This window comes from Entelurus aequoreus, linkage group LG19 (assembly GCF_033978785.1).
Source record: "Entelurus aequoreus isolate RoL-2023_Sb linkage group LG19, RoL_Eaeq_v1.1, whole genome shotgun sequence".
NCBI classification, from domain to species: Eukaryota; Metazoa; Chordata; class Actinopteri; order Syngnathiformes; family Syngnathidae; genus Entelurus; species Entelurus aequoreus.
The window spans coordinates 37,352,988-37,378,035 of NC_084749.1; the positions used below are offsets into that span (position 1 = coordinate 37,352,988).

Genomic DNA, 25,048 nt, shown 5'->3' on the forward strand with positions numbered 1-25,048 from the left:
GGCAATTTGATGTTATTTAGTTTTTAACTACCTATTTATGTAATATTGATACATTTTACAAATGATATCGCATGTGTGACATATTGACTTAAATTAATCAAATATTTAGTCTTGGGTGGGAATAATTATATGTTATGGTATTTTTATTTTTGTTTTTATTTATTTTTTTGTCATAAAGAAAAACAATCATGTGTGCTGACGGACTGTATCTCTGCAGACTGTATTGATCTATATTTATATATAATATATATTGTGGTTTTTATGTTGATTTAATAAAATAAAAAATTAAAAAATGTTTTTTTTTTGTTTTTTTTTGTGCGGCCCGGTACCAATCCGTCCACGGACCGGTACCGGGCCACGGACCGGTACCGGGCCGCGGCCCGGTGGTTGGCGACCACTGGGTTAAGGGTTTAATTTGGGCTCAAATTGTCATACGTCACTTGCTGTTGCTTTTCACCTGTTTATTTTTGTTAAAGTGTTTAACAGATGAATAAACTATATCTACAAATTTGCTCAGATTATTTATTTGCCATTAGATGTCACTTTTTGTGGCTGGAAGGCAGAACTATTGGAGCACATTTGTGTCACAAAGCAAAATGTAAAACTGTGGCAGTGCTGTTTTTGTCTATGAAAAGGTGCATAGATCGAAAATTGAATCTATAATGTCTTAATTGAACCAGACTGATTTGATTGATTGATTGATTGAAACTTTTATTAGTAGATTGTACAGTACAGTACATATTCCGTACAATTGACCACTAAATGGTAACACCCGAATACGTTTTTCAACTTGTTTAAGTCGGGGTCCAAGTAAATCAATTCATGGTTCACATATTTATTGGTCTTGTATTTCACAACAGATAATGGCAACAGGAAAAAAAATACTAATAAATCAAAAAATTAATAAATTATTTTGAAGGGGTTGGTTATGTTACAATAAATAGATCGATATGTTCTTGCTCGACTGAGCAGGGCTGATTCATGCTGGTGACGTCCAGGTTTGTCAGTGACTGTTGCATTCACAAAATACCGGATAGATCAATTCTAAAATAGATCAACGTCACTAAAATGGAGAATAACGAGTTGTATTGCTAATAAATACTATTAATGAGTGGGTTTAACATATATTGTTCAATTTAAATGCATTTAAAAGCCATCATTTGGTGTACAAAGTTTTCTTTTGGGTGGGAATGTTGGAAAAACGACAACCCCTGAACACACCAAAATTATAGCCACAGCCAGCAAAATACAGCTGATTAGCCTGCAAGCTACCAAAAATGGAGAAACGCATTGCGCGTTTGGTTTAGGAGTCGAACCTGAAACGGCGTGAAACTGTTACATTCACTGGAAGTTCCGTTGTTAGTATGACACATAAAATTCATTTTTGGACATGACCTCGGCACACGTCTATGTTTATGTCGTGGCACCTCAAGGAATATCCGTGTCAGCACAAAGAAATCCAGGTCAGATAAGCTTCCTTACAATTCTTCTATAGTTTTTAATTATTCCGTTCAAATATTTCAATTCGTTTATCTGTAACTTCCATTTAAAGTACCCTGTAAACTTTTTTTTGTTGCCAAACAGTGTGTTTACCAGCTGCTGCTGTCGTTTTTTTAATGGCCTAAAAAGGAACTGCATTTTGAAAGTAAAAACATTTTAATGCAAAGTTCACATACATCTAGTGGCAGACCCGCTATGTATGAATTATTACGTTCATGCAATTTTCTGTTATATACTTTGAGCTGCTTTCCTTGAGCCCTTATGTTGAGTATGGGTCATGTTTAACTAAAAGCTATGAACAGGGGCGGCCTTAGGCTTTTCGTGGCCCTAAACAAGATTTTGTTTGTGGCCCTATTCAGTTTTTAATATTACTCGTGTAACACGCTAGTGCAGGGGTTCTGATTAACATGTTAACGTTGACAGCCCTTGTTAATCATAAAGATTATTATCGAGGCTTAGGTCAGGCTGATTACAAAATAAATACTAAATACATTATATACTGTAAAATAAGGGACTCCGTAAAACTGAATAAAAATAAATGTACTTAAAAATCATAAATTCTGACTAAATTGATAATAATATATGTTTTTTAAATAAACTGTCAAATTGTTTTAATGCAAATAAAAATACAGCTTCACCACTTTATTAATATTTTTTGCGCTTAAGGAACTTTTCTATGACTAGCTCCAGACTTCTTTTGTTTGTTTAAGATTGTCATTACTGCCACAAGTGGTGGAAAAGTGTATTACAACCGAGTACCGATGCGACCCTCAGCTGAAAAACACGTGTTTTTTGGCAGGTTTTTAGGGTATGCTTGCGGTTCAACATGAGCCCTATGGTTAAGAAACACTGCGCTGGGGGTTGTTGTCCATTGCCACATCAACTTTGCGGCTTGTTAAGGTGTCTATGAGTGTTATTTCATGTCTAAAAGGATTTCGTAATGTTGAAAAAATCTATTTAAAAAGTCAAACAGGTTTTTATGCTCCCCGCTAGCTGTATAGAAATATTCACTTTATAAATAACAGCTCCTATGGCCCGGAAATTGATTTTTACAAGGGCCAGCCCTAGAACCAATTAAAAGCGATAAACTAAGTTTCACTGAATTACTCTTGGCGACCAAAAGTAGAGTTATGAAAGCCATAATGTGTGCATAGGAATACCAACAAAAATGTAGTTGAAGTGCGATTATTATTATATTTTATGATAATAGTATTTTACGAGTTGAATTCAAGCCAATATGTTCAATAGTCATGTGTTTATATTAGAGAAAATGTCCAAAGTTTCTTTGTTCTTTCGACATTATATCTTTGAGGAAAATGTTCGGCTACAATATAAACTTAAGTAATATGGTCGTTTTAGAAATACGGTCGTAAATCTGTCATAATGATGGCGTTTGAAGCGATGTTAAAATCTGCAATTATCTCTTTGGACTTTTGAATGGACACTGCTAAACCGAACTTAAGCTATTACAAAGGACATGTTGACTCACCGCTAAAGAGAGATTTAGCAGAGACAAAATATAATTGCGTTCATGGGGAAATTCAGTCCATCAAAGTAGAACAGGCAAAAACCTGCAGCGGATAATGATCACGGTGGTGATCATACTGCAGAAGTGACTGGTCGCTATAAATATGTGCATAGCAGTGTTTCCCATAAACTACCAAGATACCTGTGGCGGTGGGGGCGTGGCTATGGGCGTGGCCATCATGACATCATCGAGTAATTTGCATAATTTACTACAATGATATGATTTTCTCTAAAAGGCTCAAAAAATGTATACTTACTAATTAATAATAACAGTTTTGTTTTAAACGTCCTTCCATCCATCCATCCATCCATTTTACAATATAATTACAACACTTTATGTACATATTTATATACAGATTTGAACAATAAGTTATTCACTGAAATATATTTATTAATTGTGGTTCTTACAAAAAATACATCTTATAAAATATAAAAGCTAAAATGTCTCTTAAAGCTCTGCCCCTTTAATTAGTGCATACTAAATAATTTAACTTTAGCCTACTACTACAACCATATTATTTACCAGCAACATAAAGTGAAACAGAGGCAGAGGTGTCCTGTCACAGTCAGTAACAAATAAACAGAAAACAGTAGTGGTCAAATACAAATAAGGCAACAAGAGAAGTATCCTACACTTCTCTTTTGTAAAGTAAATCTGAACAGCCTATATGGGCATCTACATCAACTATATGATTTGCCTGAGAAGCTGGACAGGACAAAAAAAAATTTTTTTTAAATTTAAAAAAATAAAAAAATAAAAAATATATATATTTATTTATTTTTTATTTTATTTTTTAAATTTGTGGCGGACGTAATTCTTTCGTGGCGGTCCGCCACAAATAAATGAATGTGTGGGAAACACTGCATAGAGTTTTTCGCTATAAAGCTATTTATCATATCATGATAAATCATATTTATCAAAACTTGACATGTTTACAATGTCGATAGAAGCAGCATCATATGTATTCCTGTGGAATTGGCGATTTATTTAGTGTCCTAATTTCTCAGTGTTCCACTTTCTGACCTCTACAGGCTTTGTGTCAAAATGGATGTTGACCACAGCTCTGCAGATGTGTCAGCTCCTGCACTCTCAAACACATCTATTGATGTAGAGCTCGAGGATGCCGAGATCAAATATGAGGTGACTGCAGATTCTCAGGTGGAAGATTTGGATGAGTACCACCTGATGGAGCCTCCTCCTTTAGACTGGAAGTCAGATTCCTCCACTGAGGCGGGCTCAGCAGAAGATCCCGAAGACCCCAGCTTCCTCACTCCTACTGGAAATGAAGAAGAGGCCAGCTCAGGTGATGCTGACGCATCTCGCACTGTGGTTTCGGCAGATTCCAACCAGGTACATGATGAGCTGGAAGTGGATGATGTTGAGGAAGATGGCGATACCCTTGAGGAAAAAACATCCGCAGATGTGGAGGAGGAGGCTGCTAATCGAACACAAGGCGATGAAGACCACACTTGTATCCAAACCCTGCTCAGCCAACTACAGATGATCGAAGAAGAGCATAAGCCGAATCCCGGAACGCTGCCTTGCTTTGATGGACATCAACAATCCGATCTTGAGGCATGCTCTTCATCATCACCCTTAACAGACGACAGCACTGAAACCACCGGGTTGCTTTTTTCGGAAAGCCACCAGAGAGACGTACTGGGACTGCTGCAGTGCACAGCCATTAACGCTCCACCCCATTCTGGCTGCCTCCCACACACAGGGGAAGTGGACGCTGTTGTTTCTATATCCTACAACCAGGAGGACGTCCCCAGGTTTTGGGGTCATTATGGCAATGGTCAAGAGCAGAGACAACGGGCCGACTCCGCTGCCTCGCTCCCTGACGATGAGTTACCTGAGCAGGTGTGGATGAAAATGGGAGAAGAGGCACCAGGGAAGGAAGCTGCTGCAGCAGAAAGTGATGAGGTTGGTACAATAAATTATGATAGAGGGAAAAATATTTTTCAGTAGCTCTGAAGTAGGGCTGGCTAGTATACCGGTATTGCAGTTAATACCAGTATGTTTCAGAAAAATATATATATTTGAGACGATACCACCATACCGTGGGCAGCACGGTGGCACAGGGGTTAGTGCATGTGCCTAACAATACGAAGGCCCTGAGTAGTCCTGGGTTCAATCCCGGGCTCGGGATCTTTCTGTGTGGAGTTTGCATGTCCTCCCCGTTACTGCGTGGGTTCCCTCCGGGTACTCCGGCTTCCCCCCACTTCCAAAGACATGCACCTGGGGATAGGTTGATTGGCAACACTAAATTGGCCCTAGTGTGTGAATGTGTGTGTGAATGTTGTCTGTCTATCTGTGTTGGCCCTGCGATGAGGTGGCGACTTGTCCAGGGTGTACCCCGCCTTCCGCCCGAATGCAGCTGAGATAGGCTCCAGCACCTCTTTGGATGTGCCTTTGTCACGGCCGTTCGCGGTCGCTGCGGCGCATTGGCACTATAGGTGAGAAAGTGTTCGGCGCGGGAAGGGTCTGGCGCGCCTCCGGAGCCGCTACCTCACATTGCCGAAAAAGACCCCCCACCACATTCGCCTTCGTGCATAGCCGTTGTGCCTACACCGTAGCTCTGGTGACTGACAGGGGCGAGTGGCGGCTACTCTTTATTAACCAGAGGTAACACAAGCCGGTGAAAAGATTCAACAGAACAGCCGTCAGAGCCAACAAACTGCCACTGCGAAAGCTAACAAATACAGTTTAGCTGAAACCCTCGCTCGCTGAGCAACAGACACCACCTTTTAAAGACACACACACGCACGCACGCACACACACGCTGCTCTCATAAACTTCTCTCAACTGCATATGACATATATTTAAAGTTTTTCTAAGTAAAGCATTCATTACTTTCTCTAACAATTAATTAAATTTATTATAGAGTAATTCCATTAGTAATTGCATTACTTTTGTGGTTAAGTGACAAGTAAAGTAACTATATTTAATTACTTTTTAAAAGTAATTTTCAGAAGACTGGTAGTAAGAGTAATATAGTGTCGAATTTAAACTAAACACTTAGCACATTTTAAATACCAATATATATCATACATCGTAATTCGGCCTAAAAATACCGCGATATATGTTTTAGTCTATATCGCCCAGCCCTACATTAAAGTAATGTGTGCCCTTTAGTAGGGTTGCGATATAAATGATCGTATTTTTCGGAGTATAAATCGCACCGGAGTATAAGTCGAATTTTTGGGGGAAATTTATTTGATAAAACCCAACACCAAGAATAGACATTTGAAAGGCAATTTAAAATAAATGAAGAATAGTGAACAACAGGCTGAATAAGTGTACGTTTAATGACGCATAAATAACCAACTGAGAACGTGCCTGGTATGTTAACGTAACATATTATGGTAAGAGTCATTCAAATGACTATAACATATAGAACATGCTATACGTTTACCAAACAATCTGTCACTCCTAATCGCTATATCCCATGAAATCTTATACGTCTAGTCTCTTACGTGAATGAGCTAAATAATATTATTTGATATTTTACGGCAATGTGTTAATAATTTCACACACAAGTCGCTCCGAGTATAAGTCGCACCCCCGGCCAAACTATGGAAAAACACTGCGACTTATAGTCCGAAAAATACGGTATATCAATTTGGCCGACACTAAAGCTTTTATTAATATCTTTTAGGGATGTGCCGATCGATCAGCCAACGATAAGTATTGGCCGATTTTTGTGAAAATGTATGTGATCACCATTGTCGATGAATTTTATTGCCGATATCCTCCGCTGGCACTGTATTAATTGTTCCTCACCCAGCTGACAAGCAGCTCACAGTTAATTATGCGTCTCCATACACACTATTAGTGGCCTAGTGGTTAGAGTGTCCGCCCTGAGATCGGTAGGTTGTGAGTTCAAACCCCGGCCGGGTCATACCAAAGACTATAAAAATGGGACCCATTACCTCCCTGCTTGGCACTCAGCATCAAGGGTTGGAATTGGGGGTTAAATCACCAAAAATGATTCCCGGGCGCGGCTACGCTGCTGCCCACTGCTGCCCACTGCTCCCCTCACCTCCCAGGGGGTGATCAAGGAGATGGGTCAAATGCAGAGGACAAATTTCACCACACCTAGTGTGTGTGTGACAATCATTGGTACTTTAACTTTAACTTTAACTATGGAGCGGCTCGTTTAAGCTAATAGTAATTAACTCCATTACATCAGAAACTATTTTCTCTGTATCTTAAGCATTATTATCAGTAGTTTAAATATTGTGTTGATATTGTTAAACTGTCAAAAACATTCATCATGATACATTTGGTTGGTATCGGTATTGGACGATCTCACTCACGGATGATCGGAATCGGCAGCATAAAACCCTGATTGGACCATCCCTACTATCGTAATTTTGTGATAATGCAGGTTGATGACGCATAATAGCCGTGATTTTCAAATTTCACAGCAACAAGCGAACGAACGCACTCAATTTAACGCACTACAGCATCCTTGCTAGTAGCTAACGTCCCTCCACAGTGCTAAGCCACTTCTAAGTCAGCTAACCCAACCCCCATGCCGCCTAATAAACAATGTTTCTTACAAGTACCATTATCACTGGAGAATGAAAATTAGCTAAACATGCACTGTGGGAGCATATGCTGATCGCAAACTAAAGCTTTTAAATGAAAAACAAAGGATCGATACAAATATCGCCAGTAAGAATACAGAGTATATTATTATTATATGGTCGATACTACAGAGGTTAGATTAATATTTTTCCATTATAAATAAATCTTTAGTCGTTTTTTTGTTATTTCTTACAAACTCAGGAAATAAGCAGGAGGACTTGAAGGGCAAAAAACAAATTATTTAAATCTGAACCAGCAATAGTAAATAATTTTAATGTTTAATTAATATTGTTACACCACCCTTCTGTGTTAATGTTTGAGTATGATTGTGGACAAAAATTGAATCATTCAATGATCTTGAAAATGTTATGTATGAGCATTGGTATGACCAGTACTGCCCCTGTAACTACTTGGTATTGGATCGATATCCAAATTTGTAGTATTGCTCAAAACTTATGTAAAGTGGTCAAACAACAGAAAAATAAGGGCTTATTACATTCTAACAAAAGTAAAGTTCAAACCAGATTACAACAGAAAGTAACCAGTTATTGATTAACATTTAATAGCAATTAGATTAATAATAGTTTAAACAAAACAATGGTACCGCATATGTCAGCAGCCAACTTAGGAGTCTCTGTAACCCTTTCTTAAATGGTTCTGTTATTGTTTTTGTACCAATATTTGGTGATATGTATAGTTTTCACAGTGAGGCTGCAATAGAGTGTATGTTGCAATATAAATGTTAGGCACATCCTACCCTTTCCATTTCATGTAATGTGTTGTTTTACTGACAGATAACACGATCTTCTGTTTTTGTCAATTTTTTTAATGTTCTGATTTGCAATACCATAGCAGTGAAAGAGGTTGTACAAGTACACTCTTTTGAACATGACTGCAAATCAGACCTGAGATCAAATACAGTACATTACTTCATTTTACTATGTACATCATATTAGAATTGACTGTGGCTGGGCCAAAACAGGAACAAAACCCATAAAAAATGAACTAATGCCTAATTTTGTCGCCATACAGAACGATCAGCCTTCATATAAAGACGGTAAGTCATATTTTATTTTTCTGATTAATAGAAAGAAGGTCAGTGATATATGTTGCATTTTATTGTACTTTTATCTACCAGTACCTGGTCCTTGTGACCCTGAAGATCTTCTAGATGGAGTCATATTTGGTGCCAAATACTTGGGCTCCACCCAGATCAAATCAGAGAAGCACCCATCTACTAACGCCCGTATGGTCCAGGCTCAAGAGGCAGTGGACCGCATTAAGGTAAACTCCTTTGACATCACACGTTGCCATTTGTGTTTGATGATGTAGACCACAGGTCTCAAACTCAACTTTCAATTTTAATTGGCCCGCCTGCAAAAGTCTAGAAATAATGTGTCAAATCTTTCTTGATTAATATGTTCTAATTTGAACAGAAAATAATATAATGCAAGCTATTCCAAATTTTTTTTTTGGTCATTTAAATCATTTTCTAATTACATTTTTACATTAGCCGTACTAAAATATCTGCTTGTCACTTTGACTTCTGATTCCAAAGCAAGTTTTCCATCAGTTTGTTGGTAAACAATGATAATAATCAAATGAAGGGGAAATTGAGTAATTTTGATGTACTGTAACAATTACAAAAATGAAAATGATCACGTTTATCATTATTATCACAGTATTGCTGAATGTGCTCAAAAAGTACTTTAACCAACTTTTATTCTAATTAAATGTGTCTTGTAATGTTTTTCGGTATTGGTACTGCACCGATATGTATTCCAATACTTTTCAAAAATAAAGGGTACCCAAAAAAATTTGAGTGTTGGCTTTATTTTAACAGAAAATCTTCTGATACATTAAACATACATTTATTAAAATTGAAATGAAAATGAGAAGATATTAAACATACTGGGATTTTCTTGTTGCACTTAAAAGAACACTTTACAATTTTACATATTACTTTAAGACAAATACAATAAATAGTAAATACTACACGGTGGCAGAGGGGTTAGTGCGTCTGCCTCACAATACGAAGGTCCTGAGTAGTCGTGAGTTCAATCCCAGCCTCAGCATCTTTCTGTGTGGAGTTTGCATGTTCTGCCCGTGACTGCGTGGGTTCCCTCCGGGTACTCCGGCTTCCTCCCACCTCCAAAGACATGCACCTGGGGATAGGTTGATTGGCAAGACTAAATTGGCCATAGTGTGTGAATGTGAGTGTGAATGTTGTCTGTCTATCTGTGTTGGCCCTGCGATGAGGTGGCGACTTGTCCAGGGTGTACCCCGCCTTCCGCCCGATTGTAGCTGAGAAAGGCTCCAGCGCCCCCCGCGACCCCGAAGGGAATAAGCGGTAGAAAATGGATGGATGGATGGATACTACAAAAAATATTGTGGCTAAAACTAAACAGATAAGACATGTAGCAGGTAAAACGCACATTTTTATAGATAAAACACAAATTGTATGAATTTGTTATGAAATGTAGTCAATTCACTTGCACTTGTTTACGCTATGTGGGTGGTTTTGACTCAACTAATATGCTAATAAGTGGCAACGAGCCAACCAGTTGTCTGTGGCGTCTATGTACCGGTATCAATATCAGTGTTTTTCAACCTTTTTTGAGCATATGCACATTTTTTTTCATTAAAAAAATTCAGAGACACACCACCAGCAGAACATGTTAAACAATTTAACTCAGTAGCTTATATTGACAATATATAGTAATTCTCATCAAATACCTGACGCAATTGTTTGATATGAATTCAAACCATAACCATAATCACTAATTGTCTCGTCTTGTCTAAAAGTAGGCCTACATAGCATTTAGCTACCTGCTGCCACCTTTTGATATCGAAGAGTATTAAATGGTTACTTTGCCGATCTCTCAACAGCATACATTATTTGAGTATTATAATTATTGGTCTCCAAAATATATTTTTTAGAGACATTATATGAAATTCCATCATTTCCCGCGGCAACACCAGACAGTATCTCAGGGTACACCAGTGTGCTGCGGCACAGTGGTTGAAAAACACTGATCTAAATGAGCAGAACAGGGGAGTAGTTAACTACATTATTACCTGTCTGTCTTTAAACTCCTTGTGCAGGTCTGGATGCTTGTCCTTTTAAATGTTTGGCAAGGCGTGTTTTAAAGCACCGCTTGCAGAACGGCACTTCCTTGTTTATAACTTCCCCAAAATCGTTTGTTTTGAAGCCATTTCTGCCATTCTCCCACTTCTGTCTCTGTGTGTGCTGACTCACTCAACATGCGCCTCGGCTCGTATTACCAGCAACGACAACGCAGCGTGGCAGCATAGGCATAAAAAAAAGTACAATTATTTTTTTCAAGGCAGTATAGTACCTTTTTAAATTAATTAGTGCCGCTTTCATTATTAATTACCGGTATACCGTACAGCCCTAGTGTCTTGTATACATGCTAGCATTTAAGCTAGCTAACAATTAGCATGTTATTTATTTAAAAAATAAGAAATTTCGATTTTTTTTTTAAAGGTCAACAATTGGCCAAAATATGTGGGGGAATTCAGGGATTGGGCAATTATTTAGAAGAATTGGTTTAATTTGCGTGAAATGGCGCAATTGCAACATTGCGAAATCCTGAATAATATCATGAAGCGGCCCTCTGAGGCCTTACATAACTGCGATGTGGCCATCAATGAGAATGAGTTTGACGAAACAGCTTTTAGCAGTTACACTCCTTTGATTAATTTATTCTGGTTTGTTTCAGGCCCCAGATGGCGAGACCCAACCCATGACAGAAGTGGATCTTTTTATCTCCACTCAGAGGATCAAAGTTCTGTCTGCTGATACGCAGGTGGGATTTTCTAGAAGAATGTTGCAACAGTCTTCCACCTGTCGCAAGCACGGCTTTTAAATACTTTCTTTAAAATCTATCCTCCATAATTACACTAGGGTTATTTTGGTTCTTTTTTTATCCAAAAGTACACATAAACACTTTTCATTTTAATCTTTAGATACAATGATCACTGACAATGGCATGAACTTCTGCTGTATAAAATAAATGAAGATAGAAATAAACACTCACATTAAACAATCCTGTGAGCCAATTCTAATTCACTAGAGAGTAACAGTTACTTTTCAACTATTCAAGATCATCATTGTCAAACGCTTACAAGTTTGTCTATACAGTCAATTGTAAGCTTTAATAAATACATTAACAAACATTAAATTAGACTAGCTGATACCGGCAGAAACCCTGTAACATCATCAAAGCTTACCATCATGCATTCTCACACAACGCTAACATTTGGGAACCAGGATGCAGTGATAGAAGAAAGATACAAATATGATTCATCTACTTGTGGCACCATTGGACTAAGTTATGTTTAAGTTTGACTTTTGCATCTCATAGCTACATAGCACATACATGTGGGGTGTTCAAGGAATCGTGATAAAAGTTTGAAACAATTCTAGTTTTTAAAGACCTAATCCCCAGTAGATGCACTAATGATAATACAAAAATGATGGATTATTATGATCATTATTATCCACTGATAATTGCTTGTGGGCCAACAAACCCATGATACAAATATCAAAAATATGTTTTCTCTCAGCACATGCTGTGTACCATTTGTATGTCACATAACATTACATTAAGACCTTCAGCAATTGTTTTTTTTTTTACAGTTATTTGGAATTTTGGACCGTTAAAAACCTTTTAAGAAAAGTGTTTGTTGGTGAAATTTCTACAATTTTTAGGTATATTCTTGTTATCTTTTACATTTTTAAAACTTATGTTTTTTTAGAGAAATGCTTTGACATGTTGTTATTATTATTAATTGTACTTTCAATCATTTTTTTGGCAACAACTAAGTTTTTGGGAGATTTTAACTTTATAAAGAATATTTCAACAAGTAAACAGTACAGTAGGTATTTTATTTTGATATATTTAATGGTCTGTATTCTAGTAAGTTATGCAGATATGAGATATGTCAGTATCAAAATATTAGGCACAGGGGAAGCACAGGTTAGTGCCGGTTCCTCACAATAAGAAGGTCCTTGATTCGATCCCCGGGCTCAGGGTCTTTCTGTGTGGAGTTTGCATGTTCTCCCCGTGACTGCGGAGGTTTCCTCTGGATAGTCCGGGTTCCTCCCACCTCCAAAGACATGCACCTGGGTATAGGTCGATTGGCAACACTAAATTGGCCTTAGTGTGTGAATGTGAGTGTGAATGTTGTTTGTCTATCTGTGTTGACCCTGCAATGAAATGGCAACTTGTCCAGGGTGTACCTTACATCCGAGTGTGGAAGGTTCTAGCACCCCGCGACCCCAAGAGGGACAGGCAAGAAAAATTGGAAGTGAAAAACAGTGGTGGTCAACAGAGCCAAAATGGTACACAAGGGGCCTAGATCTTCCTGCAAAAAGCAGATGCGAGCAAAAAATCAAAGAGGGCAATGGAATAGATCCATCTACTTTATCAAAAATATATTTTTCGGGTGATGTCAAGGATTATTCGTTAGTGGAGTTCCTCGACATATCAAACTATCTTGTGTTCCAGATGTCATTTTGCACGACAAACTAGATTAAAACTTGGAAAAGCATGAAGATCTACAACTTCTTTGTGTGTGACTGGGTCAAGGAAATTGGTATCAAGATTCTCCCGGATAAATATGTATTCTTTTTGCATGAGTAAGGTTGCATTTCATGATTACCTTTGCATCTACCGCCATGTTTGTTGCCTTGTTGTTGTTGCACGCGCCGTTTACAAATACGCGTGGTTTCCCCGTCTTTATCGAAATATAACTATAGATTTAAACTTTGTGTATGTGCTGAAAGCTTCATTTATGATCGTTGCCTTTGGTAAAAGCTCTTTTAGGTATCGCTCACATTTGTTTTTTTCATTGAGACTCGCCTTGTATGTACTTTCTTGAAACACTCGCAGCAAAAATGTGTTTCAAGAAATACAAATAAAGATAATACCTAAATGGGAAATATTCAACATTAAAAGTATAACAAACAAACCTTTAACAAAGTGATCACTGCAGACTTGTGCATTCTTTCACTCTGCTCCCTTGGACTGTAGTGCATGCCACTTTTCTCGTTGTCTTTTGTAAAATCTTGCCCTCTTCCGCCTTTCCTGATTACCTCTCGAGGAAATCTGAGGAAACGTTGATCCTTTTCTTGATTGAACGGTTCGGTTCGTACAGCCGAAAAGAACGCAAGCATAGAGTATTTTTCTTCGAGAATGGCTAAATGGCGCCTTATACCCATTGACCACCACGCATATTTAATGAGCCAGACATGACATCATATAAATCCAAGAAATCCTACATTACTAGCTAACCTCTACTTTGCACAATGAAGTGAAGTGAAACTTGACTGATTTATAATTACCGGTATGTGAATAATGACACGTATGATTTTAAAACTCACATTCTAGCTACTTCATGTTAAATTTGTCAGTGCTATTCTGTAAAAACAAAAAACATACTAATTGTGTGTACGTGGGGGAATAAGGTTAGGTTTAGGGTTGCGTAGGGGCCCTTCAATAAAATAGGGCCACAAATTCCTCCTATGCCCAACAAATGTGTCTGAATATAATAAACGAAATATACAAAATACCCTGATGACATTAAAATTCATCATACTCAAATTAATTTAATTAGACCCGAAAGGGATAAGCGGTAGAAAATGGATGGATAGGATTTAAGTCCATTTTCAATCAACCGTTAAGTTAATGTTTAGTTTAAATCAAAACTAAAAAGTAGAGAGTTTTAGCAGAAGAACGAAAATAGTTTTTTTTACTTCCATATTGTAGTGATTTTCAGGTCTGCAGTGAGTTTGAAGAGATAACGTTTTAAACATGCTTGACCTCCATGTGACGTGTGTCCACCCAGGAAGCCATGATGGATCACGCTTTACAGATGATTTCTTACATCGCAGACATTGGCGAGATTGTTGTCCTGATGGCACGCAGGAAGCGTAAAGGCCAAGGAAGCCCTGCTGCCGCCGCTGCCTCCTCCTCCTCCAAGGCTCAGAAGTGCCTAATGGTCTGCCACGTCTTCTCTTCTGAGGATGTGAGTGGGATGGAAACAATTTGCACGGCAGGAGTCTCTCTCATTTCTTATCTCTATTAGTCAGATGTTTAACATAAAAATTATTAATTTCCTGATGGTTGATAAGTGACGCATTATCCATGTAGGAAAACTTTAGATTTAGTTTCCTTCCACCATCGCAGACCACTTTTTGGGATCAAAGCGAAGCAATAAACCAGCAGCTAGAGTAAAAAAGCGTGCTGTGTGTCCATAGTAATACTTCACAATTTTTCAGACAAGAGTCATCAAAATAACACTGTCCATCCATTCATAACTTGTTACATACTTTAGCCTTCTATTTAGTAAGCGGGCTGACAAACTAGCACTAATGCTACGCTGCTTTATTCACTTGCACCTTGCCAGTTGTATACTGTACTTGACCATCAAAGGAGACCTATGATGATTTGAATCTACATTAAAAACACTTCAATGTGGTCTATATCGGGATCTTCCACATTTTCTGAGCCAAAGAACTCTAAACTGATGGACTATTTATATACCTGGTATGAAATTATAATTGTATTTTATATTAAACTGGTCTTAAAGATACCTACATATTGTGCAATACTAATGATATTCAAATACGTAACAACCATTGTGTTGCTCATAGCTAGCTGGCAACTAGCGCTTAAATTGCCAGCTGGCAACTAGCGCTTTAGATTCCAGCTGGCAACTAGCGCTTTAATTGCCAGCTGGCAATCAGTGCGCTAATCACTAGCTGACAACTCACAGGTTAATCCCAAACTGGCAACTGCCGCGTTTATCACTAGCTGTAAACTAGCACGCGACTCGAGCGCTAATCACTTGCAAACAACTAGTGCGCTAATCGCTAGCTAAAAATGGAGTGATTAACACTAGTTGACAACTAGCACGCTTAACACTAGCTGACAACCAATGCGCTAATCACTAGCTGGCAACTGGCATGTTAATCGCTAGTTTTCAGCTAGCGATAGCTGGCAACTAGGAAGTTTTTTGCTAGCTGGCAACTATTGCGCTAATCACTAGCTGGCAACTAGGACGCCAATCGCTAGCTGACAATGACAGCGTCAATCGCTAGCTATCTAAAGGCCTGTGAGATGTTGGCAAAAACGCAACGTTTTTGAACGTTCATTTTCATGTCAAAATATTAGTCCTGCATTTTTTTAATGGAATATGAAGAAGAAGAAAAAGATCTAAACAAAATGTATTGTTAGCTTCAGCTGCAGGTACTCTGTTGCTCTTGCCTTAACATCACAGTGAGTTGCAGAACGAGGAGAAGATCACAGACACCGAATCAAGCTGGCGAGTTAGCACAATTAAAAAGTTAAAGTTATTTGTGGCTGACTCCGTTCGCTCTCCAAGCCACAACGTTGACCGCTATCGGCGCGAACAGCCCCTTTCCGACGGTATAACATGTGGGGGTTTGTTGGCCGGATCGTCGCGTATTAGACATAAGAGAAACGTGCAGAACTATTAAAAGAAGAATAATAAACTGTGAAGTATAAGCAATAATAATATGGGCTGCTTGCAATGGAAGCGCCCATTCACTGCTACAGCAGCTAGTAATTAGCGCACCAGTTGCCAGCTAGCGATTAGGGTTCTAGTTGCCAGCGAGTGATTAACTCTGTAGTTGTCAGCTGGTGATTAGCTGGCTATTTGCCAGGTAGCTATTATTGGCACTACTGCTGTTATTTACCTATCTTGGTATTGCATAAAAACAAGGTACCTTTATGACTAGTTTAATATAAAGTACAATTTTCACAAGATACCAGAATTTAAGTAGGGGGTCCCCACTCTATCAGTTTGATGGTCCGTGGCCTGGACAACATTGAAGACCCACATTAAACATTGTAATAACATAATGAACATAATTTGGATCAGCTCCAGTTGTACTCCCTCATTGCTAACACGCAAAAGTAGATTGTCTGCCTCAAATACAAACTCGTTGTTTTTGGTATTCCTCTTTCCAGGCTCAGATCATAGCTCAAGCTATTGGCCAGGCATTCGGCGTGGCCTACCAGCAGTTCCTTCAGACCAATGGCATCAAGGCCAGTGATCTGCAGCCTGGCGAGTACAGCGACTACTTGGAAAGTCAGGAGCTCTACAATGGAGATCTGGCCCACTTCTCTGACTCCCAGAACATCAGAGATGTAAGTGGAATAATTGAGACGATGGGGCTAAAGTTGTGCTTTTTACCATTAGTCCTTTGCTTTACAAGCTTTATTTTTGTCCGCTGAATCCGGAAAGTAGAGTGGAACGTTTCAAGATACAGGTCAATTTGTATAGACTTGGGGGGAAGTAAATTCCCCCCAAAAATACAATAAAAATAGAAATAATATGTAACATCATCATCTTATTAAAATATGTTCTACATTCTTAAAGTACAACATTAACACTAAAGTATCTGCCTTAATTTTTTTCAACAAGTTTGTTTTATTAGTCATCATACCCATTAGCTGCTACTTTTTCCTAGGGTATAAAATTTCAAAAATGCTTTTTAACATGTAGCGCATTAAGGCAAAAGGGAATACACACATTTACACATGACAGACAACACCACGTTGACAATAAAACTACAGCTCCACATTACTTGCATACAATCGTTATGCTACTACAGGATGACACAATAGCCATAAAAATAAAAATGTGTTTACAAAACAAAAGGTGCAAATTATTTGCATGCAACAAAGACCAAAAATAGACCAAAGGACAATGAAATAAATATTATTCTTGTGTAAATACACTATATTGCCAAAAGTATTTGGCCACCCATCCAAATGATCAGAATCAGGTGTCCTGTACAACCCTAGTATGTACATTCTAAGGTTTATGCTCACACATTTTTTTACATTCCACGCACACTTTTATAAATGAGGCCCCAGGTGCGTATGAGGCGTGTTTAGAAGCTGAGGACATCGACTGTACAAGTTGGAAAGACTAAGTCTTGTACTATTGTAATGTGATTAAGAGCGTGGTCTAAATTTATTCCTGGCGTCCCGCGCAAATAAATGAATGTAAGGGCAACACTGACATGAACGGGCGCGGCCACCGCTGCTGCCCACTGCTCCCCTCACCTCCAAGGGTGATGGGTCAAATGCAGAGAATCATTTCGCCACACCTAGTGTGTGTGTGTGACAATCATTGGTACTTAAAAAACTTAATAAGAATGCTCTGTTTCTGTGTATCAGATTACCATCACCAAGGTTACAGGAGAAATTTTGGGGTTGGCGATAGTGGAGTCGGGCTGGGGCTCTATCCTGCCCACAGTAATGGTGGCCAACCTCCTTCACGGAGGCCCTGCTGAGCGCTGTGGAGAGCTCAGCATCGGTGATCGCATCATGTCCGTCAACAGCACCAGCATGGTGGGTCTGCCCATCACCACCTGCCAGAACATCATCCGGGTAAGAGGACGACTCCATTTTAAAAAGTTATACATACAAAGTTCTCATAATTACCTGAATTTTAGATCTTGGATTTCATGCAGCATGAGGATACATTTTTATTGATTAGATTGGACTTTTAGTTCTGTTTCCCTAGGGAGTTTTGTGCTGTGTGATATCTATATATCTAAGACTGTGTACCCAAGAATGCAATTTATATTAACAGTGTTTTCATGTAAGTTTAAAGGATTTTATTTCACTGACAATATACATAAATACATTTTGTGTTTGTCTCAGGATTTGAAAAGCCAGAAGTATGTTAAGCTCAGTATTGTCCACTGTCCTCCCGTAACCATGGCGATTATCAGGCGACCAGATCCCAAGTTTCAGCTGGGTTTCAGTGTGGAAGACGGCATTGTAAGTCAAATTTATGCTTTTTTATTTATATTCTAAATAGTTTGCTTGGATACGATCAGAGGATGGGCAATAAGGCCTTAAATTTAAATCGCATTATATACCGCAGCCTCCTGTAATAACGGTATATATCACAATATATTTTTCGGTATGTAAATTCAAAACAGGTTACAAATGCTCCTAATTTAGCTGCTGACGTATATGGTAACGTATTGCGTCATTTCCCGTTGTATTATTTTATTAAAGATATTAATTATGTGCTTGCTAATTTACTGGTAATATCTGGTTGATTTTTGTTGTTACCTGGTTCTATCTACACTTCTGTTCAAATGTAAAAAGCACTTATTCTTCTGTTGTTTGGATATTTTCCTTTAGTTTTGGTAGGGCTGCGTGGTAAACGCTGTATGACAGTAGAAACGATTTAAATTTGGTCACGGTAGTGCTCTGCAGTCATACCGTCAACGTCATTGCACCTGCCTGCATTAGAACTGCAAATTAACTGAGCTGCGGGAGGATGACCTCCGGGTGGGGAGTTGAGCACTGGCTAACAAGCGCACGTTTTGTATTAAAGACACATTACGAACACAGTTGGACACACACATTGTATTAATAATATGACGAGACTGAGTCAACACCATCGTCTTTGTCTGGGCACCTACTTCCGTGGTATGCCATCCATCCATCCATCTTCTTCTGCTTATTCAAAGTCGGGTCGCGGGGGCAGCAGCCTAAGCAGAAAAGCCCAGACTTCCCTCTTACCTCGTCCAGCTCTTTTCGAGAGATCCCGGGGCGTTCCCTGGCGAGCTGGAAGACATAATCTCTCCACCGCGTCCTGGGTCTTCCCCATGGCCTCCTACCGGTCAAACGTGCCCTGAACACCTGGGGTTATACTGACCGTCGTGTTGTGAGACATAACAAAGCGAACGGCGCAAACTTTCAACGAAAATGTTTGTTGAAAATCATATGAAAAGCAGAGGTTACAAAAACCGAGGTGCCTCTGCGCTTGCTTTTATTTGCATCAATTAGCTTTTAAAATGAAACGTATGTTCTTCTTCCTCAGATCTGCAGTCTAATGCGGGGTGGTATTGCAGAAAGAGGAGGCATCCGAGTTGGACATCGCATCATTGAAATTAACGGGCAGAGTGTTGTTGCCACACCACACGACAAGATTATTCACATTTTAACTAATGCTGTTGGAGAGGTGAGGGAAAAAAATCCACTCACAGTCAGTTTCACTCTTGAGGTTATGGAAATTAGGGTTTTCTCCTCTCTATTTACAGATTCACTTAAAGACCATGCCGGCCTCCACATACAGGCTCTTAACAGGACAAGAACAACCAGTATTTCTTTGACTCAAGGAACTGCTCAGTGTTTTCTAATCTACAAACATTTGCCAAACCCATAAGATACTATGCAACTGATCACACACAGCATAACTACTGTCAAGTACAACAATGTAGCATAGTCACCAAATCAAATTCCTTGTGTGTTTTAAACATACTTGGCCAATAAAGCTGATGCTGATTCTGATGACCACATATTTACAAACCCTTGTGCACCCCTACGGTCCAAAACAAGTATTACATGAGCTCCTTATATGATATTTGAGGGTTAGTGGTCTGAAATTTCTTCAGGGAGTTTTTTATACACAGTCGTGGTCAAAAGTTTACATACACTTGTAAAGAGCATAATGTCATGGCTGTCTTGATTTTCCATTAATTTCTACAACTCTTATTTTTTTGTGATAGAGTGATTGGAGCACATATTTGTTTGCCACAAAAAACATTCATGAAGTTTGGTTCTTTTATGAATTTATTATGGGTCTACTGAAAATGTGACCAAACCTGCTGGGTCAAAAGTATACATACAGCAATGTTAATATTTGCTTACATGTCCCTTGGCAAGTTTCACTGCAATAAGGCGCTTTTGGAAGCAACATCCACGAGCTTCTGGCAAGCTTCTGGTTGAATTTTTGACCACTCCTCTTGACAAAATTGGTGCAGTTCAGCTAAATTTGTTGGTTTTCTGACATGGACTTGTTTCTTCAGCATTGTCAACATGTTCTCAATGGGGTTTAAGTCAGGACTTTGGGAAGGCCATTCTAAAACCTTAATTCTAGCCTGATTTAGCCATTACTTTACCACTTTTGACGTGTGTTTGGGGTCATTGTCCTGTTGGAACACCCAACTGAGCCCAAGACCCAACCTTCAAGCTGATGATTTTAGGTTGTCCTGAAGAATTTGGAGGTAATCCTCCTTTTTCATTGTCCCATTTACTCTCTGTAAAGCACCCATTTCATTGGCAGTAAAACAGGTCCAGAGCATAATACTACCACCAACATGCTTGACGGTAGGATTGATGTTCCTGAGATTAAAGTCTTCACCTTTTCTCCTCCAAACATATTGCTGGGCATTGTCGCCAAACAGCTCACTTTTTGTTTCATCTGACCACAGACCTTTCCTCCAGAAGGTCTTATCTTTGTCCATGTGATCAGCAGAAAACTTTAGACGAGCCTTAAGGTGTCGCTTCTGAAGCAAGGGCTTCCTTCTTGCATGGTAGCCTCTCAGTCCATGGCGATGCAAAACACGCTTAACTGTGGACACTGACACCTGTGTTCCAGCAGCTTCCAATTAATTGCAGACCTGCTTTTTGGTGGTTCTCGGTTGACTCTTGATCATCCTGACCAATTTTCTCTCAGCAGCAGGTGATAGCTTGCGTTTTCTTCCTGATCTTGGCAGTGACAAAACTGTGCCATGCACTTTATACTTATGAACAATTGTCTGCATAGTTACTCTTGGGACCTTAAATTGCTTTGAAAAGGCTCCAAGTGACTTTCCTGACTTGTTCAAGTCAATGATTCGTTTTTTCAGATCTGTGCTGAGTTCCTTTGACTTTTCCATTGTCGCGTTTGTAACCGAGTCTAATGACTGCATCACATGAGCCCTATTTAAATGGGCTCAGAGAAGTCAACAGGTGTCGTCAATCATATTCACTCACATGAAGTTAAGAGGCCATGCCATGAAGCTAATTTGATTTGATTGTAACTTTTCTACATCACCAAAATAGACCCATAATAAATTCATAAAAGAAACAAACTTCATGAATGTTTTTTGTGACAAACAAATATGTGCTCCAATCACTCTATCACAATAAAATAAGAGTTGTAGAAATTATTGGAAACTCAAGACAGCTATGACATTATGTCCCTCACAAGTGTATGCAAACTTTTGACCACGACTGTATATATGCAATCACATTGTGTTTTTGACGGCAACATTTTTTAGAATAGGATGTAAACATTAAGTATACACACTTTCTCTTAAGACTGCTTTTGGCTCTATTGACGCCCCTTGTCGCTGCTATTTTTTTTTTTTTAACAGACTAATCCTGATAGATTACTTTGCTTTTTTTGATGAAAACCAAATTAATGCGTGTTGGTGTAATTGCACTCCTTAACCACCGGATGGTGCCAGAAAAACAGTATAATTCTCAGAGTTTAGATGAGCTATTAAACCTTTGAAATGCAATGAACATATTTGGCAGTTATATATAACATTTTATATAACAGGGCAGATATATGTAGTCTTGCCTGTTTTCTCTCTTCATTCTAGCTCAGTAGCCACTGAAAATAATCTTTTTTTTTTACTACCATAACAAAATCATTGTCATGATTTTATTTGACCTATTCAAGGCGGTAATTACCCAACCTCAAATATTACATTCTGCAACTTATTTTTTAAAGTGTTTCATATTTTGCATTTTCCAATTATAAAAAACAGTTGTTGTTTAGTTTTTGTTTTTTTTTTACAAAAAAAAGGCCATAAAACAAAAATCATTGACATTTCAAATCAATAGCTGGATCTGAAGTTGGTAAAATATTTCAAGTGTTGAAAGTAACAGAAAATATTAATGCATTGCTGACTTATGATACCTTAATGAGCGTATTCCTTTTAGATCCTAAGAGTAAGTGTGTATGGTCAATCTTAAGGTTGCACAAGGGTTAAAGGTAAATTGATTTATATTGCTCAGTTTGTAACTGTTTGCTATGTAACAATAATGCAAGTAGCCTAGAAGCCATGATACATTTTGTAGATGTTTTACACGTTTTTTGTTTTTTACATTGCATTTCATAAGGGTTTTTTTTTTGGTCTTCCTGCTTGTAAGCATCTTGTGTGCCTGACCTGAAAGTGCTCACAGAGGAGATGTAAAAGTACGGGTGTACTCCAAGTCTCTCACTTTGTCACTTGAATGCACGTTCAAGCGACACCATGGTTTCATTCATACAATACCTACCTGACGCTGCTTGGCGGTAGTAAAAATGCACATTTAAAGATGACTGGTATTTGACAAGAGACTTCTATGTTTTCCAAATTGAATTGCAGTTTTGTGCATTCATTAAGCTGGTGTGTAAAATATCCTCCTGGTATTTGGTAACTTACCCATGATAATGTATCACAGCTCTATACATTTACAGAATAATGCTCAATTTGGCAGACATGGTCATTGATATGTTTATATATTTCCGGGTGGAAGTGCTTGGTGGTGTACAACTGCACTTTATGATACTGAGAGCTTTCTAATATTTTGGTCATCTTTAGTGACAACTACAAACAATAATACATTTTTTTATTGAATACCTGTCTCGTATTGAGTGTCAGTATTACATGAATGTGTTGTTTATGCAAATGTGGTGCAGTTACATTACGTTTTAGATATAATTTGAAAGAAGAGCGAAACATGTTTTCTGTTATTGGAGACAAAAAAATAATTTCAAAAAATTCACCACTGTATATATATACATATTTTTTGGCATTTAACTCCTTTTTTTAAAAAAAAAAAGCTCTAGTAAAGCATGTGCAATATAATTGCATTAGGAGAGTTTCTGAGGGGAAGCAGCTCTGGTTGATCTGCACATCCGGCCCGTCAAAGCTTTTCATTTGACCCGCCGAATATCACCCAAATAGGCTTGGTGAAACCATCCAAACGAGGGTTGTTCATGTATGCAGTACTTCCGCCACCACGCAAGGGGGCGAAAGCAAGGCATATATGTCAAAATCAAGCAGCAGTGGGTGAGTAGACCAAGACTTTGATTGATTGATTGAAACTTTTATTAGTAGATTGCACAGTACTGAGTACAGTACATATTCCGTACAATTGACCACTAAATGGTAACACCCGAATAAGTTTTTCAACTTGTTTAAGTGGTATGAGACGACTCATTCAAACCAAAAATGGCACTATCAACCCTGAAAAAAATCAAAACATTTTTAATAGCGACTGGACAACAATGAACGTATTGAAAGTGCTGAATTCATAATGTCTTTTGTATATGAGGCCGTGTTGCTTTTTGTCTGAATAACTCTGGGATCAAAGCTTGTTTAAGACATGGAGCGCTGAATTTGACCAGTAGAGGGTAGTAGTAGTAGTAGTAGTTTATTCTGTGAATGTCCATCCATCCATTTTCTACCGCTTGTCCCAATCTAGTGTTGCCAGTCTTCCTATCCCCAGGTGCATGTCTTTGGAGGTGGGAGGAAGCCGGGGTTAATACAGAACCTTCAATTTTATAATGTAAAATAAATGGACATTATTCATGTAAAATACACAATGGACGTTATACTTTTGTAACGTTTTTTTTATGTTAAAATTTTCAGTCCTACATACCTAAATGAAGGAAGAAGTGTAAAGAAATGAAACTGAGAAATGAAAATAATTCAAAGAAGGAACATCAATCATCAACAAAACTTCTGGAGCTTCTGTTTCATGCCGTTAACTATCTGTCTAGCTGCACACGCTGGAAACGAGTTACGAGGGCTAATGAATAATGAATTTATTGACGGTGCCGTGTGAAAGCCAATGTCTTTACTTTGTAATTCAGCAGATGCAGTCTCAAAGGAATTTAAACTTTGGAGGCACTTTTTGATGAAACATCCAAATTTCGATGTCTGTCCCCTGAGCCCTTGGGCTCCTGAAACGGCGGCCATTTTCATTATGTAGTTGAATAGCCCTGATCTAAATTGACATGGATGTGTTCAGAGCCTTTCTGATCACGTGCCCCCCACTAGTGGCTGAATAGAGTGTTTGTTTATGCCAGGAGCCAACGTAATGTTGCTTCTGTTGTAACAATCTAAAGCTTGAAAACAACTGTTGTCTATGTTGTCATTTTCTTAATGTAGTTTGATCTTTTGCAGTCAATCAAATTCCATGTATTTGATAATAAATACATATTTAGTGGGAATATTCCGATCAGCGATATATACTGCCGATTACGATACCGATCATCCATCAGTGAGATTGGCCGATACCAATCACATGTACTAACTACATTTTTCATGGTGAGTGCTATTGACAGTTTTAACACTATCCACACAATATTTCAACTATTTCCGTATTCTCTTTCATTACATACAAATGTTTAAGCAAAACAAAGTCAATAGTACACAATAACTACACAAAAGCAAAAACCTCTATCGACTACTCTTTTAAATCTGTTGGTTTTTATCCTCAAAGTCCTCTGTGTCCAGGGAGTTAGTTATTCTCTGAATTTGTAAACATCCATCCCATCCATCCATTTTCTACTGCT

The 25,048-nt window shown here is 38.4% G+C and overlaps 1 protein-coding gene across 1 annotated transcript; it reads left to right on the forward strand.

Moving 5' to 3' along the window:
- Positions 1-1,222: 1,222 nt before the first annotated feature.
- si:ch73-40i7.5 (amyloid-beta A4 precursor protein-binding family A member 3) lies at positions 1,223-23,102 on the forward strand. Its single transcript, XM_062028478.1, has 11 exons — positions 1,223-1,463; positions 4,060-4,954; positions 8,657-8,681; positions 8,763-8,908; positions 11,368-11,454; positions 14,498-14,677; positions 16,645-16,824; positions 17,863-18,075; positions 18,352-18,471; positions 19,529-19,669; positions 19,749-23,102. The coding sequence occupies exons 2-11, from the start codon at positions 4,073-4,075 to the stop codon at positions 19,818-19,820; spliced, it is 2,046 nt and encodes a 681-aa protein (XP_061884462.1). The 5' UTR covers positions 1,223-1,463; positions 4,060-4,072; the 3' UTR covers positions 19,821-23,102.
- Positions 23,103-25,048: the final 1,946 nt, after the last annotated feature.